Source organism: Trachurus trachurus (genome assembly GCF_905171665.1).
Source record: "Trachurus trachurus genome assembly, chromosome: 11".
Lineage (NCBI taxonomy): Eukaryota > Metazoa > Chordata > Actinopteri > Carangiformes > Carangidae > Trachurus > Trachurus trachurus.
The window spans coordinates 9,799,775-9,812,216 of NC_139904.1; the positions used below are offsets into that span (position 1 = coordinate 9,799,775).

The window sequence follows — 12,442 nt, forward strand, 5'->3', positions numbered from 1 at the left end:
TCTATAGAAGTGATTGCTGTCGGAAGATATAACTATTTAAGACTTATATTAACACAAACATTCCGCTTACTTCTGCTTTAAATTGTTAAATATTATTATTATTATTTTAAGTAAGAAGCAAGTACAGTACAGTTAGTAGAAAAACTGTGTATTCATTACTGTGTACTTTGATAGGTGCCATTGCCCCCGAATTGGACAAGGAGGTGATAAAAATGTGCCAAAATCAACCCTTTGGTCTGATGTGTGATGAAAGCACAAGCAGAAACACGGATAAAGTATGTATTTAGTTTTTACACTTCTCATATAAAGTAATTTGTGGCTGCTGTCAGTGAAAATTTCTCTCTAAATATATATATATATATATATATATATATTTTTTTTTTTTTTTTTTTAAAGGAGTTTGTGATATTGGCCAGGGTTTGTGAGGCTCAGGAGGTTGTGACAAGGTTTCTGCACATGCCAGTGTGCAACATTGGCACAGCACAGAACCTCTTTGAGTCACTGAACACAGTGCTAAGGTAAGTGTAAAGTCACTAATGTCCATGTAAATACGTTATAATATGCTAGCTAGGAGACAGACCACTAATAAGTAATGTTGTACTTTGTTTATTCCTAGTGACAGTAAAATTGCCTGGGGAAATGTTGTGGCATTTAATAGTGATAATGCCCGTGTCATGAAGGGGAAGCACAATTCTGTTGTCAGCAGAATCAAAGACATGCAGCCATCCCTAATTGACATGGGATGCATCTGTCATCTGGTCCAGCTGGCCACAGGATGTGGCATTAGGGCTCTACGCCAGCCTATTGAAGACATCCTCAGCAGCATATATGCTCACTTTGACATCAGGTAAGCATATTGATATGCCGCATGTCATGTTACACTTGCACATAAGTTAAAAGAGAGCCTCTGTGCCACAATTTGACAGTTATTGGATGTCATTTTGATTCCCTGGCTTTTCATTATTTAACAATTTCTTTCCTGTTTTTTGTTGTTATTGTTTTTTAACCTTTCCCAACTTTAGTGCCAAACGTTGTGAGATCTTCAGAGAGTTTGTGGAATTCACAGACTCTGAGACTCTGAAGATACTCCAGTATTGTGCAACCAGGTGGCTCAGCTTGCTGACGTGCATAAACCGGGTGCTCAACCAGTGGGATGCACTGCAAGCATATTTTGCGAGCCATGAGGATGTGGAGAAGCCTGGCAAGGTGAAGATGCTGGCAGAGCATCTAACCAGCAAAAAGACCAAGTTCTTCTTCCTCTTCCTCTCCCAGGCTCTGAAACCACTGGCTGAGTTCAATGTTATGTTTCAGGTCAGCCAGCCTATCAAAAGATAAACTTAAATAATTATAATAAATAATGCAGTTATCATCATTTTTCATAACTGATAATCCATAATGTGTTTCTAGGCTGAAGGAGTGATGGTTCATAGGCTGCACCAGGAGATGACCAGCCTGGTGAGGAGATTCATGGGGAGATTTCTCCCTGCCAGCCTTATTGCTGACGTCCCACTGAAGGACATCAAATTCAAGGATGCCAGCCTACAGTTGCCAGACAGCGAACTCTTTCTTGGAGCAGCTGCACAAAGCCTCTTGGAGGACAACATGGATGAACTTTCCTCTTCTGCCCCAATGATGATCAAGTAAACATTATCCAAATCAGCTTACCTCCTAAGAGCTAACTAACTGACATCCCATCATACAATGCCTGTAATTTTTGATCTGATCATGTGTCACAGGGCAGCGAGAGACTTCTTTGTAGCTGTGACCACAAAGATGATGACTGCATTCCCCCTCGACAACATCATCCTCCAAAACCTGACCGTGTTGGACCCAGAGTCACGGCATCAATTTTCCCCAAACTCAGGTGCATCCCCTTTTTTTAATTGATGGTGGTAGTTGTTTAATAATCAACTTCAGAAGTTATAGAGGATAGTAACAGAGAAAGCAATTATATCCCCAGCTCACTTGTGCTTAATTTACTCATTTTCATTTGCAGTTATAGAGCTAGGGAAAAGTCTGCCGCAGCTACGGTTGGACCTGGATAGCCTTAGGGAAGAAGTAGTGGAGTACCAGGTGCTTGGCAGGGAAGATCTTCCTCAGGAAGCAAGGATCGACAGGTTTTGGGCCATGCTAGGGAGAGATGGAAGATTCCAGAATCTGGTACATTTGATGAAGGCACTTTTGTGCGTGCCACACAGCAATGCATCATCAGAGAGGGTGTTCAGTGTAAATGACCTTTAATATGAGCATAGTATTTTTATAAATGTGTTTTTATGTTTACTTAGTAACATTCTTTAAAGCCAGGCTTTTATTTTTTATACATTAAGCAGACGGATATTCAGTGCTTTTATTTTGAAAGCGTCTCGCCGAGACCTCGTACACATCCGGTGCTTCGGACTTTACCGGCAGAAGGAAAAGTGTGTCTGCAAGGCTGAAAGAGTGTCTTCAATGCTAAAAGCAAGCAAAGTGTGTCTAACCCACATGAAACGCCCTAGCACCTGGCTAATAAGGGGCACAAGGTTTGTTTTGTTACCATTTCATGCTATATTTATGTCCGGCTCGAGTTTGGTTGCCGTGGATATTTTCATGCATAAAGTGTATTGTGGTTAGCGGTAGCTACTATTAGCATCGGCGAGCTGCCGTGTCGGTCTGTATTGAAGTGAGATGAAGCTATAAGCTAACTTGTTGGTTGTTTTATTAATGCAACAGAACGTATTTTGTCTGTTTTATATAAGGTCTGCTAAGGTTAAAAACTGTGGTTAAAAACGAACGGTTAAAAATGCTAGTTTCATGTCAAATATTGTTTTATATTGCACTCTATGGGAGGTTGTCTTTCAGTTGAGGTGTGAATTTTCCCTCATGACTGTAACATCAATCGTAGCAGTTAAAACATATATTTAAATTCATGGAGTAAAACCATAGACTGTAAAAAGAATGGACGTAGCGTCCGTGACGTCACCCATTGGTTTGGGGGAGTCTGTTTTGTGCCGCTACTACGGGGGTTTGAGCCGCGCCATGTTGGATTCTACTTGCCATATTTGGAGCGGTGCGGCCGTTGGCCGGCCGAGAACCCGCCCACTGGCCTCGTAGCAGCGGTCGCCGGACCTGTCACTCAACGGTTCTGCGCCCTGATTGGCCAGAACTTTAACCCTAATAATAGTAAAACGGTAGAGTTTAAAAAAAATTCACCCCCCTCAGAGTGTGTGCGGGGGTAGAAACTATCGATTGAGACCAAAAAAATAAAATGTACCAGGCTGTAAATATGTTTTTTTAAGCTGTAAAATCGGCTATTTTAACATGGGGCTCGATTGGAGTTGCTCCCTTCTGGAGCCAGCCCCCAGCGACAGCCGAGGGGATTGCAGCTTTTTGAACGCGGAAGTGAGCTTCACTTCTCAGACCGACAACTGCCCCCTTGAGTAAAACCTGTGAGTCTACAATAAGTTTATTAGATAAAAAGAGAGTCAACTTACATGAGTGTTTGTGATAAAGGCAGTTAAAGGTAATTTCAAGTAAGAGTAAAGGTAACTGTATTTTGTTTTCTTCTTTTCATAGCTCTTACGGTGTGTTTGCATTGAATACGGTCCAAGGAATAAACCATTGTGAACCATCAGTTTGAGAGTCCGACCATCATTTAGCCGGGGATGCTACATTCAGCATGGTTAGAAAGATAGTGACAGAGAATAGAACGAGGATGGACAATTCAACCCCTTAACTCACTCCTTTCCTGCAAATTAAATTTCACAGGTGCTGCCCATACCTACGCTCCTTCAAGGGCTGTGCTACAGGCTGCGAAGCATTGCACCTTCAAATACAACCATGTGTAGAGGAGTGTTGTTGTTATGTATATTGTTATGGTTAGGGAAGAGTATCCCTGGTTCTCTGTCTATGTATGTACCCGTATCTGTTGTATAGGCTGTTTTAATTTCCTTTTGATGATTACTTTTATTTCTAGCATACATTGCATAGATTGATGGTTAATCTATGCAATGTATGCCTTTTTTGTTTTTATTTATTGAGCATACATTGCATAGATTGCTGGTTAATCTATGCAATGCATGCCTTTTTTGTTTTTATTTTTATTTATTGAGCATACATTGCATAGATTGCTGGTTAATCTATGCAATGTATGCCTTTTTTGTTTTTATTTATTGAGCATACATTGCATAGATTGCTGGTTAATGTATGCAATGTGTGCTTTTTTTTGTTTTATTTATTTAATTAATAATTTTATTTTTTTACCATCTTTTGCACGGGTACTGTGGACAGCTATTAAATTTGTTACTTGACTTTGTTACTGTGGACTGTTATTTTCTTTGTCCAATAAATGAGCTCTGTGGAATTCAAGTATTTCATTTTTCTTATTGTGTGTGTGTGTGTGTATATATATATATATATATATATATATATATATATATATATATATATATATATATATATATATACACCCCCCCCCCCCCCCCCGGCCCTTTTGAAAATCTCCCTAATTCTGAGGTCTCAAGGTTGGCAAGTATGACGTAAACACGTGTACCCCTTGTCCAATCAGACCTCCAGACGTTGAGCGGAATTAAATAAAGGCGATTTAACGTGTTTTCCATGTAAACCCTAATTCGGAATTATTATGTCCATGTAAACTCGAAGGAAAATATTTTAATTCCGAACTATTTAATTCGGAATTAATTAATTCCGCTTTAAAAACATCATGTAAACGTGGTAAATGTTTCAACTTCTGTATCGAAAACTCGGAGCAGCATGACAATAGACATGAGCATGACAACAATACTAACTCAAGAGGACCCCAAAAGATAAACTGACCCAACTGTCAAACAGATGCCTGACCAAATTATTTAGACTCAAATGCTGAAATAAACCATATATTAAAATGAAGTAAAATGAGTTAACATATTACTAATATGTACTTATTCCAACCTAGGAGAGAATTTATAACAGATAAAATGAATTCTCTTCAGTGTCTGTTAACACCGAATTTTGTCTGCATTCTGGTTCCCAGCTAGCCTATCCGGAAATCACCAAAGTAAAAGTGTTCACCAACATAAAACTTGTAAAATAGACATTAACTTGTAATGCAATAAAAGCAAAAGGTTAATTTAATGGGTCGGGGACTTTCTTGTAAATTACATTTACTTAAATTAAAGAGTTTCACCGCATTTTATTAGCCTGGTGCTTTTATTTTGACGGGAAGGCCCGTCTCTCTCGCCCTGCATCCGGTTGCTGACCAGAACAGCGAGTCAACGGCCCCGGACTAAACGGATTCCTCGTGGAGCTTCTTGCTTCTCGCTGCTGTCTCACGGGGAGTGAGTGTGTGTCTGTGTGTGTCTGAGTGAACATGGCTAAAGTCCAGGTGCTGAGAGCGCTGGTGGAGCAGCGACTGAGTTCGGCCGTCGAAGAGATCTTTGTCCTGATTGAAAGAACCGTGGCGGAGTACGAGGAGGAGCTATGTCGGTCAGAGCAGGAGAAGCAGCGACAGAGGAAACAACTGGACGCTTTGTTAAACCCTCGGGTTTTGTTACAGAGAGCAGGTCAGTTATTAACGGAGAATCAGTTTGTCTCGGTTTGATGTAACGGAAAAATGTTGGTGGCGTTGACGGACCAACTGACCGTTATAAACATGAAGAGTAGACGCCGCATCGGCTGCTGGGGAGCAAGAAATGCGGCCGCCATCTTGAACAGTTGAGCAGCAGAAGTAACAGGACGCCAGAGCACTGTTCGTCCAGGCAAAATAGCGTTTTCCGACAGAATAATTGTAACAGAATGTTTTTCACCAGACACCATTACTATGAGGTGTCCAGAACAACATACTAAAAGTCCTAAGAAATCCCAGTTGGGGAAATATGTTTAATTCTCATCAATCCAAGATTGATTTACTGTACAAGTCTATGATGCCAATGAGGCCAGACAAGTTACAATACACCCCAATTGGGCTATTTTTTCCCTTTACTGCTATCACAATAAAAGTTTACACATTGAAAGTATCGATGAAATGTAACATTTTTTGTATTACAAGTTTCTTTGAATATGCAAATGAGCAATACACTGAATATGTCCAAAATGCACCCAAAGAGGCCTTTTTCCCCCCTTTACTCCTACCACAATGAAACTTTACAAAATGTAATAAAAAGTAACATTTCTGTATTTCAAGTTTCTTGGAAAATTTATTTTAAATATGCAAATTAGCTCAATACTAATCGACTTATGGTCAAGAAGCCATAAAGCCGCAAACAGCAAAAACAGGGGCCAAATAACTTAACACATTCATTTCCATTCAGTAAATTAACCCATGCATACACACAATGTGAAGTCACTTGCCACACTTGACCAATGCATACACACAATTTGATGTCACTTGCCACACTTACCTGGGTCACTAGTTGCCACAAAAAGACTTGACCTTAAGAATTGATTGCACAGTCTTGTCTCCAGTTTCTTTCTAAATCCATTTTTTATTAGCAAACAAGCCTTACCTAATGACTTTCCCCTCAATTTGCAGAGAACATCAGAAGAAAGTCAGAATACATTAAAGTTGTTTCAATGACTGTGTGTGATGTTATGTTAAATATGCTGTTATGTTCAACAACATATGAGCGGAACTAAGAACTTAGGCCCCATCCACACGAAAACGCGGCTTCACTGAATCCGATCTTTTTCTTAATCGTTTTGAAAAAAATCTCCGTAAACACGGCATCGTTTTCAGAAATATCTGCGTCCACACTGATCCAGTGAAAACGACCCAAAACGCTGTAGTACCTGCATACTGCAGGCGTGTGTGGAGTGTGTGTGTGTCGCTGCAGCGCTGCCTGCCACACATAAACACTTAAAACAGCTGAAGAAGACGGGAAGTCCCCGCTGTAATTCAATAGAAGAAGAAGTCCCCCGCTGTATTCAAACTCAAACATGGGATTAAATGTTGACAGGGAGTCGTGTCAGAGTAAATATGATGATCAGTGATGATTAAACAGGCGCGATTCAGCCGCAGCGTCTGAGCGACGCGACGGTAGTCGGCCGTTGTTGTTGTTACGTTACGTCCATAGACTGTCAGTGTGCAGCAGCTGCTGCAGCGGTGTGTGTGTGTGTGTGTGTGTGTGTGTGTGTGTGTGTGTGTGTGTGTGTGTGTGTGTCTCAGGTTACAGGTAGAGCGGCGGGGGGCATGACATCATCGTTTCTGAAAAAGTCCGTATTGGCCGTCCAGACGGATACGCTGGGGCGGCGTTTTCAAATTTTCCCACTCTGGGACCCGTTTTCAAAAAATACCGTTTTCACCCCCTGAAAACGCCGGATCCGTGTGGACGCGAGGCCAATCCGATGAAGTATTTATCCGGATTCGAAAAAAACGACTTCGTCTGGACGGGGCCTTAGATATTTGGCCCCTGTTTTTGCTGTTTTGGCTTCTTGACCATAACTCAATTAGTGTTGAACTCATTTGCATATTCAAATTTATTTCCCAAGAAACTTGTAATACAAAAAATGTTACTTTTCACATACTTTCATTGTGTGAAGTTTAGTTGTGGTAGGGGTAAAGGAAAAAAATAAGCCTATTCGGGTGTATTTTGGGCATATTCTATTAGTGAATTGCTCATTTCCATTCAAATTCATTTTAAAAGAAACTTGTAATACAAGATTTTTTACTTTTGATGGGGGTCATTCCTATGTTCCCTCAGCCCTATGTTCCCACATTTCTAACCTTTGTTGTCACTGAAAATTAGGCCCTATGTTCCCTCAGCTCTTTGGTCCCACCATTGGTCGGGTTTAGGCAATGAAGAAAGGAGTTGGTTAAGTTTAGTAAAAAGACCAGGTAGAGGCTAGACAGGCCAGATAGATAGAGTCCAGATTAGGGGTGGGCGATAAGGCAAAAATATCATATCACGATTGTTTTAAAAATGAAGTCACGATTTCGATTTCATCACGATCTTAAATCGAAAAAAGAAAAACAGACAATTTAGGTCAAAGAACCTTTCTGAATAGATTTTGATCTAAATAGTTGCAGTTTTGACAACATGTGCAAACAACGTAAACATAGTAAAAGGTAAACAACAGCACTCTGATAAAGTGCACTCTTGCAACATAAAAGGTAGCTTTCAATAAACATGAAAGTAAAATATTAATTAAGACATTACTGTTTGTTTTATTCAACACAGTCATTTTAACAGGATTTTAAGTGTATCAAAACACTAAATAGCTGATTGAAAAGGGTCAAATAAAGTAACTGTTGTTATCTCTTTTAGCAAACTTTGCAAATCCTTTGTTTGCGCTTTGCAGCATAGAACTGCAATTTATAGAATGAGCCCCAGACGATCCTACGATCTCTGCACTTTGGCAGATCGTCTACACACTCTAATCCTTCACGATCTAATATCGCCATATCGCCCACCCCTAAATCCAGATTAGGGCTGTCACTTTTTATTCGACATTCGAATATTCGTTCGAATGTGGGGGGAAAAGTTCGTATTCGAGCAGTAATGACCTGCTCGATATGCAGGCTGCAGCAAAGATACTCTATTTACCGTCTTTGGCTGCAGTGCCCGGTGCCTGCATAGCGCCGCGGAACGTCCACCGGACGCGGAAGGGCCGCGAACAGCCGAGAAACGGAGCCAGTTTACTTTCTGTGCCCATATTAACCGCTGGTGTGGTGTCGCGGCGTGCACCTCCGCGGCCGGCTCGCGGTGCAGCGTCTGGTCTATTTTGTGTGAGAGCCGCGAGCAATCGCGTCAAGCTGGGCAGGAAGTCAAACATGAAACAACGAGAGTATCCGGTCAATTTTCAAAATAAAACACCGCGACTGTGTGTGCTGCGGCTGCGGCGGGGGGGGGGTCATTCAATAATCGTTCAAACCTCATTTTTCTAAAAACTGACAGCCCTAGTCCAGATAGATAGAGTCCTTAATTTAATAGAGTCATTAATTTTTCCATTTTGTAAAGTTTCATTGTATTGTATTGTATTGTATTGTATTGGGGGGAAAAAATAGCCCCATTGGGGTGTATTGTTTTCTGGCCGTATTGGCACCATAGACTTTATACAATAAATCAATCTTGGATTGATGAGAATTAAACATATTTCCTCAACTAGGATTTCCTAGGACTTTTAGTATGTTGTTCTGGACACCTCAAAGAAATGATATATAGTGAAACACTGTTTCCGTTACAATTAGTTCTGTTTTTGGGTCCAAAATGTGGCAGCTCGCGTACGCGTAGTTTACAGCAAGTATATCTCGGCCCTTAATGGTGACGGTGTCTATTGGTCCACGGCTCCAGCGCTTCACCCGGACTGTGTTTTTTTTTTTTGGAGTGGACTGCTGCTGCTGCTGCTGCTATCATGGACAGGAGGCTAACGCTTAGCCCCAAGGGAGGGGCCAAGTTTGAATGTTTAGGTTAAAAGATGAAACGAACAAAACTATACATTCAAAAATTGCTCTGGCAACGCAGGTGATTGGCTGCTGGTGAAAAGCGTTGCAGCTTTTCCCATTCAAAACGGGCAGAGTGGTCTGTCTCCTCAATATTAGAACGTCTCTGGTAAAGAGCAGACAGCAGTATGTCTCGAACACAAAGTGGAGGCAGGAATATTGTGGAGCAGGCTAGAAAATATTTAAGTCGTTACCCGGTGTACATACATATAACCAGCGTAGAACAGCAGGAACGGGTGCCGCCGTGTCTGAATGATTATTAAACCATAGCCTGCTAATGCAGCAGCTAATGCTGTTGTTTTTTATTGGTAAAATAAATAACTTAATACGATACAACCACATATTCATCAAGTCTGTGTTGAAAACGTCACTTGACTTTTATTTTGAGCTACTGAGGCGATGCTCATTAATCAGCTGTGTAAACAGAAACAGTCTCTTTGTCTGAACCGCCTCGGTGTGATACCTGTCGCAGCAGTATTTTGTCTGTGTGTGTCACCGGGACCCGTCAGTGGGAGAGTGGTCGGTGTTTCACATCCCTCCATCAGGCGCACCGCCGCATCACCTCAGTGCTGGCGATTATAAAGTCACGTTCACGGCAGTAGGCTCCGATTTCTCAAACACTTTATGTTTAATAAACTGCAAGCGCATTTCATAAGATCGCTATTTCCTAACGTGATCGTTGATATCGATTAGGGGTGTCAACATATCTACATGTGTAAACGGATAACAAATCATAACCGTTAAGAAAAAATCAATAATCGTTTACACGCCTTTTTCCCTCCTCCTCCTTCATTTCTCACCAATATAGTATTTTTAGGGGTGATAACGTTGCCCGAAAGCTTCAGATAATAATGGAACTGCGTGTCAATCCTCCCTCACTTTATCTCCGCGTAGCCTAGGCTACCCGTCTCTCTCCAGCTGACCTTTCAAAATAAAAAAACAAAAAACACAGACTCATCCGGCCTGTCCTGCGACGAGGCTCAGCATAGCCAGGCTTTGTGTTCATGTTCCAGCTCAACAAAACCTCTAGCCCCGCGGCCCCCCCGGAGTTAACGCGGTAGGCTACTACGAAGCTGGTTATCAACTTGCTCCTGACGCTCGGCTCAACAGCTGATTCTAAGCATAAGTTACCATGGTGATCTAGCCGGGAGCCACCTTTGTAGTACAGGAGAGCCTGGCTTTAGACTCAACATACCTCCCTTGGCAGCCACATTGGTTGGTCTTGAATGAAAAGTGAAGCTTCAGGTGTGTGTTGCTGAACGAAAGAGCTACCTCGGGGTAGGGCTGCCCCCAAATAGTCGACCAAGCACTGGTCGACCAAAAAATCATTAGCCGACCAAAATTTCATTGGTCGATTGGTCGCAGGAAAAAAAAAAAAACATTTGGAGCCGTGTCTTGTCAAAATTAAGCCAACATCAATGACTGAACTGTATAGGAAAGGTTATGGGGCTTTTATTTTGAAGGGCCAGATACAGGAAGTCGTGACGTGACACTTTTTTTTTTTTTTTTTTTACACGGCACGGCAGTCTCTCTCGTATCACCGCTGTCACCATTAGCGGTGCTGTCTGAGCCCCGGTCCCGTCCCACAGCGCTCACCGGCGGTCAGTCTCAGTGTCACGGAGCGGATCGATGATGGTCCCCGCTGCAGTCAGAGACCTCTATGTCAGAGACCATGCCCGCACCGCTCCACGCCGCGGACCCCCACCCCCGCACCCCCGTCACACAGCCTGAGCTCAGTAACTTTTTACCCTCCTCATCTACTGTGTTTATTGGTGATAAACGGGCATTCTGCCGGTAATAACGGTGAAACCCGACCGGCTTGTTGTTGAATCTCGTACCCAACACGGCCGGAGTCACGAGCATTAATTAATTAATTCTCAACCTGACCGCGGGCAAAAAAAAATTAAAAAAAATTAAAAAAAAAAAAAAAATTTTTTTTTTTTTTTTTTTTAAATTTTTTTTTCCCCTCAAGGTGGGGGGTCGATTAGTCGACTAATCGCCATAAGTGACGACTACTGGTCGACCAACAAAATCTTTGGTCGGGGGCAGCCCTACCTCGGGGCTACGTAGAATTCACCACATTCACATCAATAAGTGTTTTACAATGAACCGATCAGTCCACATTTTCTTTAATTTAATTTTTGAATGTATAGTTTTGTTAGTTTCATTTTTTAACCTAAGTCTAGCGTTTATTTTTGAGCAAAAATCTCCAGACTCAAGCCGATATGTCTCCAGGTAGAGCAGGGCAGACCGGTGTATGCTCGGGCTGCTGCTAGATCACGGACTCAGCCGTTACAACCGTACAGTGACGGCGGTGTCGTAAATCCGCGTGCATGCGCAGATGAGTACTCCCTGTGGAAAAATAGCAATTTAAACGTCATTCTGCGGTAAAGTCTATGTTTTTTTGGTTTTTATTTGTATCTTATTTCACTGGCTAGCATGTCTGTACAGCACTGATCTCCTTTTGTTGGTTGTTGGCTTAAGCTCAATAATGCATCAGTGTGGTTTATTTATCTATTTAATTTATTTTACATTTTATGAAATAAATATACAGGGTAGAACCGAACATGCATTATTAAAGGCTGTAATTACAAGTCGGACTGAGAACACTGCAGTCATGTTTGTGCTCTCAAAGCGTATTAGAAAAGCAGTCCCTTGCTTCTCAAGTGATGTGAGTTGTTTTAAGTTGTGTGTAATGTTTGTATTTCAGAGTGTGTGAGGGCACAGGAAGTTCCCACAGAGCAGCAGGAGTGGAGCTCCAGTCAGGACCAGAGGAACTCTGAGCCTCCTCGTGTAAAAGAAGAGCTGGAGAACACTTGGACCACTCATGGAGGAGAGCAGCTTCAAGGACCAGAGGAGTTGAAATTCATTCCTTTACCTGTGAAAAGTGAACATGATGATAATGAAGAGAAACCTCCGCTCTCACAGCTTCAACAGGGTCAGGAGGACGGAGGAGCAGAGCCTCCAGCCAGCAGCTCCCCTAAACACATGGAAACAGACACTGATGGAGGACCTGAACCAGACAGAAAC

At 41.9% G+C, this 12,442-nt stretch overlaps 1 protein-coding gene across 1 annotated transcript in view; it reads left to right on the plus strand.

The window, feature by feature from the left end:
* Positions 1–5,344: 5,344 nt before the first annotated feature.
* Positions 5,345–12,442, plus strand: part of LOC310993933 (uncharacterized protein) — a gene marked incomplete at its 5' end in the record, with an annotated part of 35,128 nt that continues 28,030 nt past the window's right edge. The window contains 2 exons of the mRNA XM_083982417.1: positions 5,345–5,537; positions 12,123–12,350. Coding sequence (XP_083838543.1) covers positions 5,345–5,537; positions 12,123–12,350 — 421 coding nt within the window. The remainder of the gene's footprint in view (positions 5,538–12,122; positions 12,351–12,442) is intronic.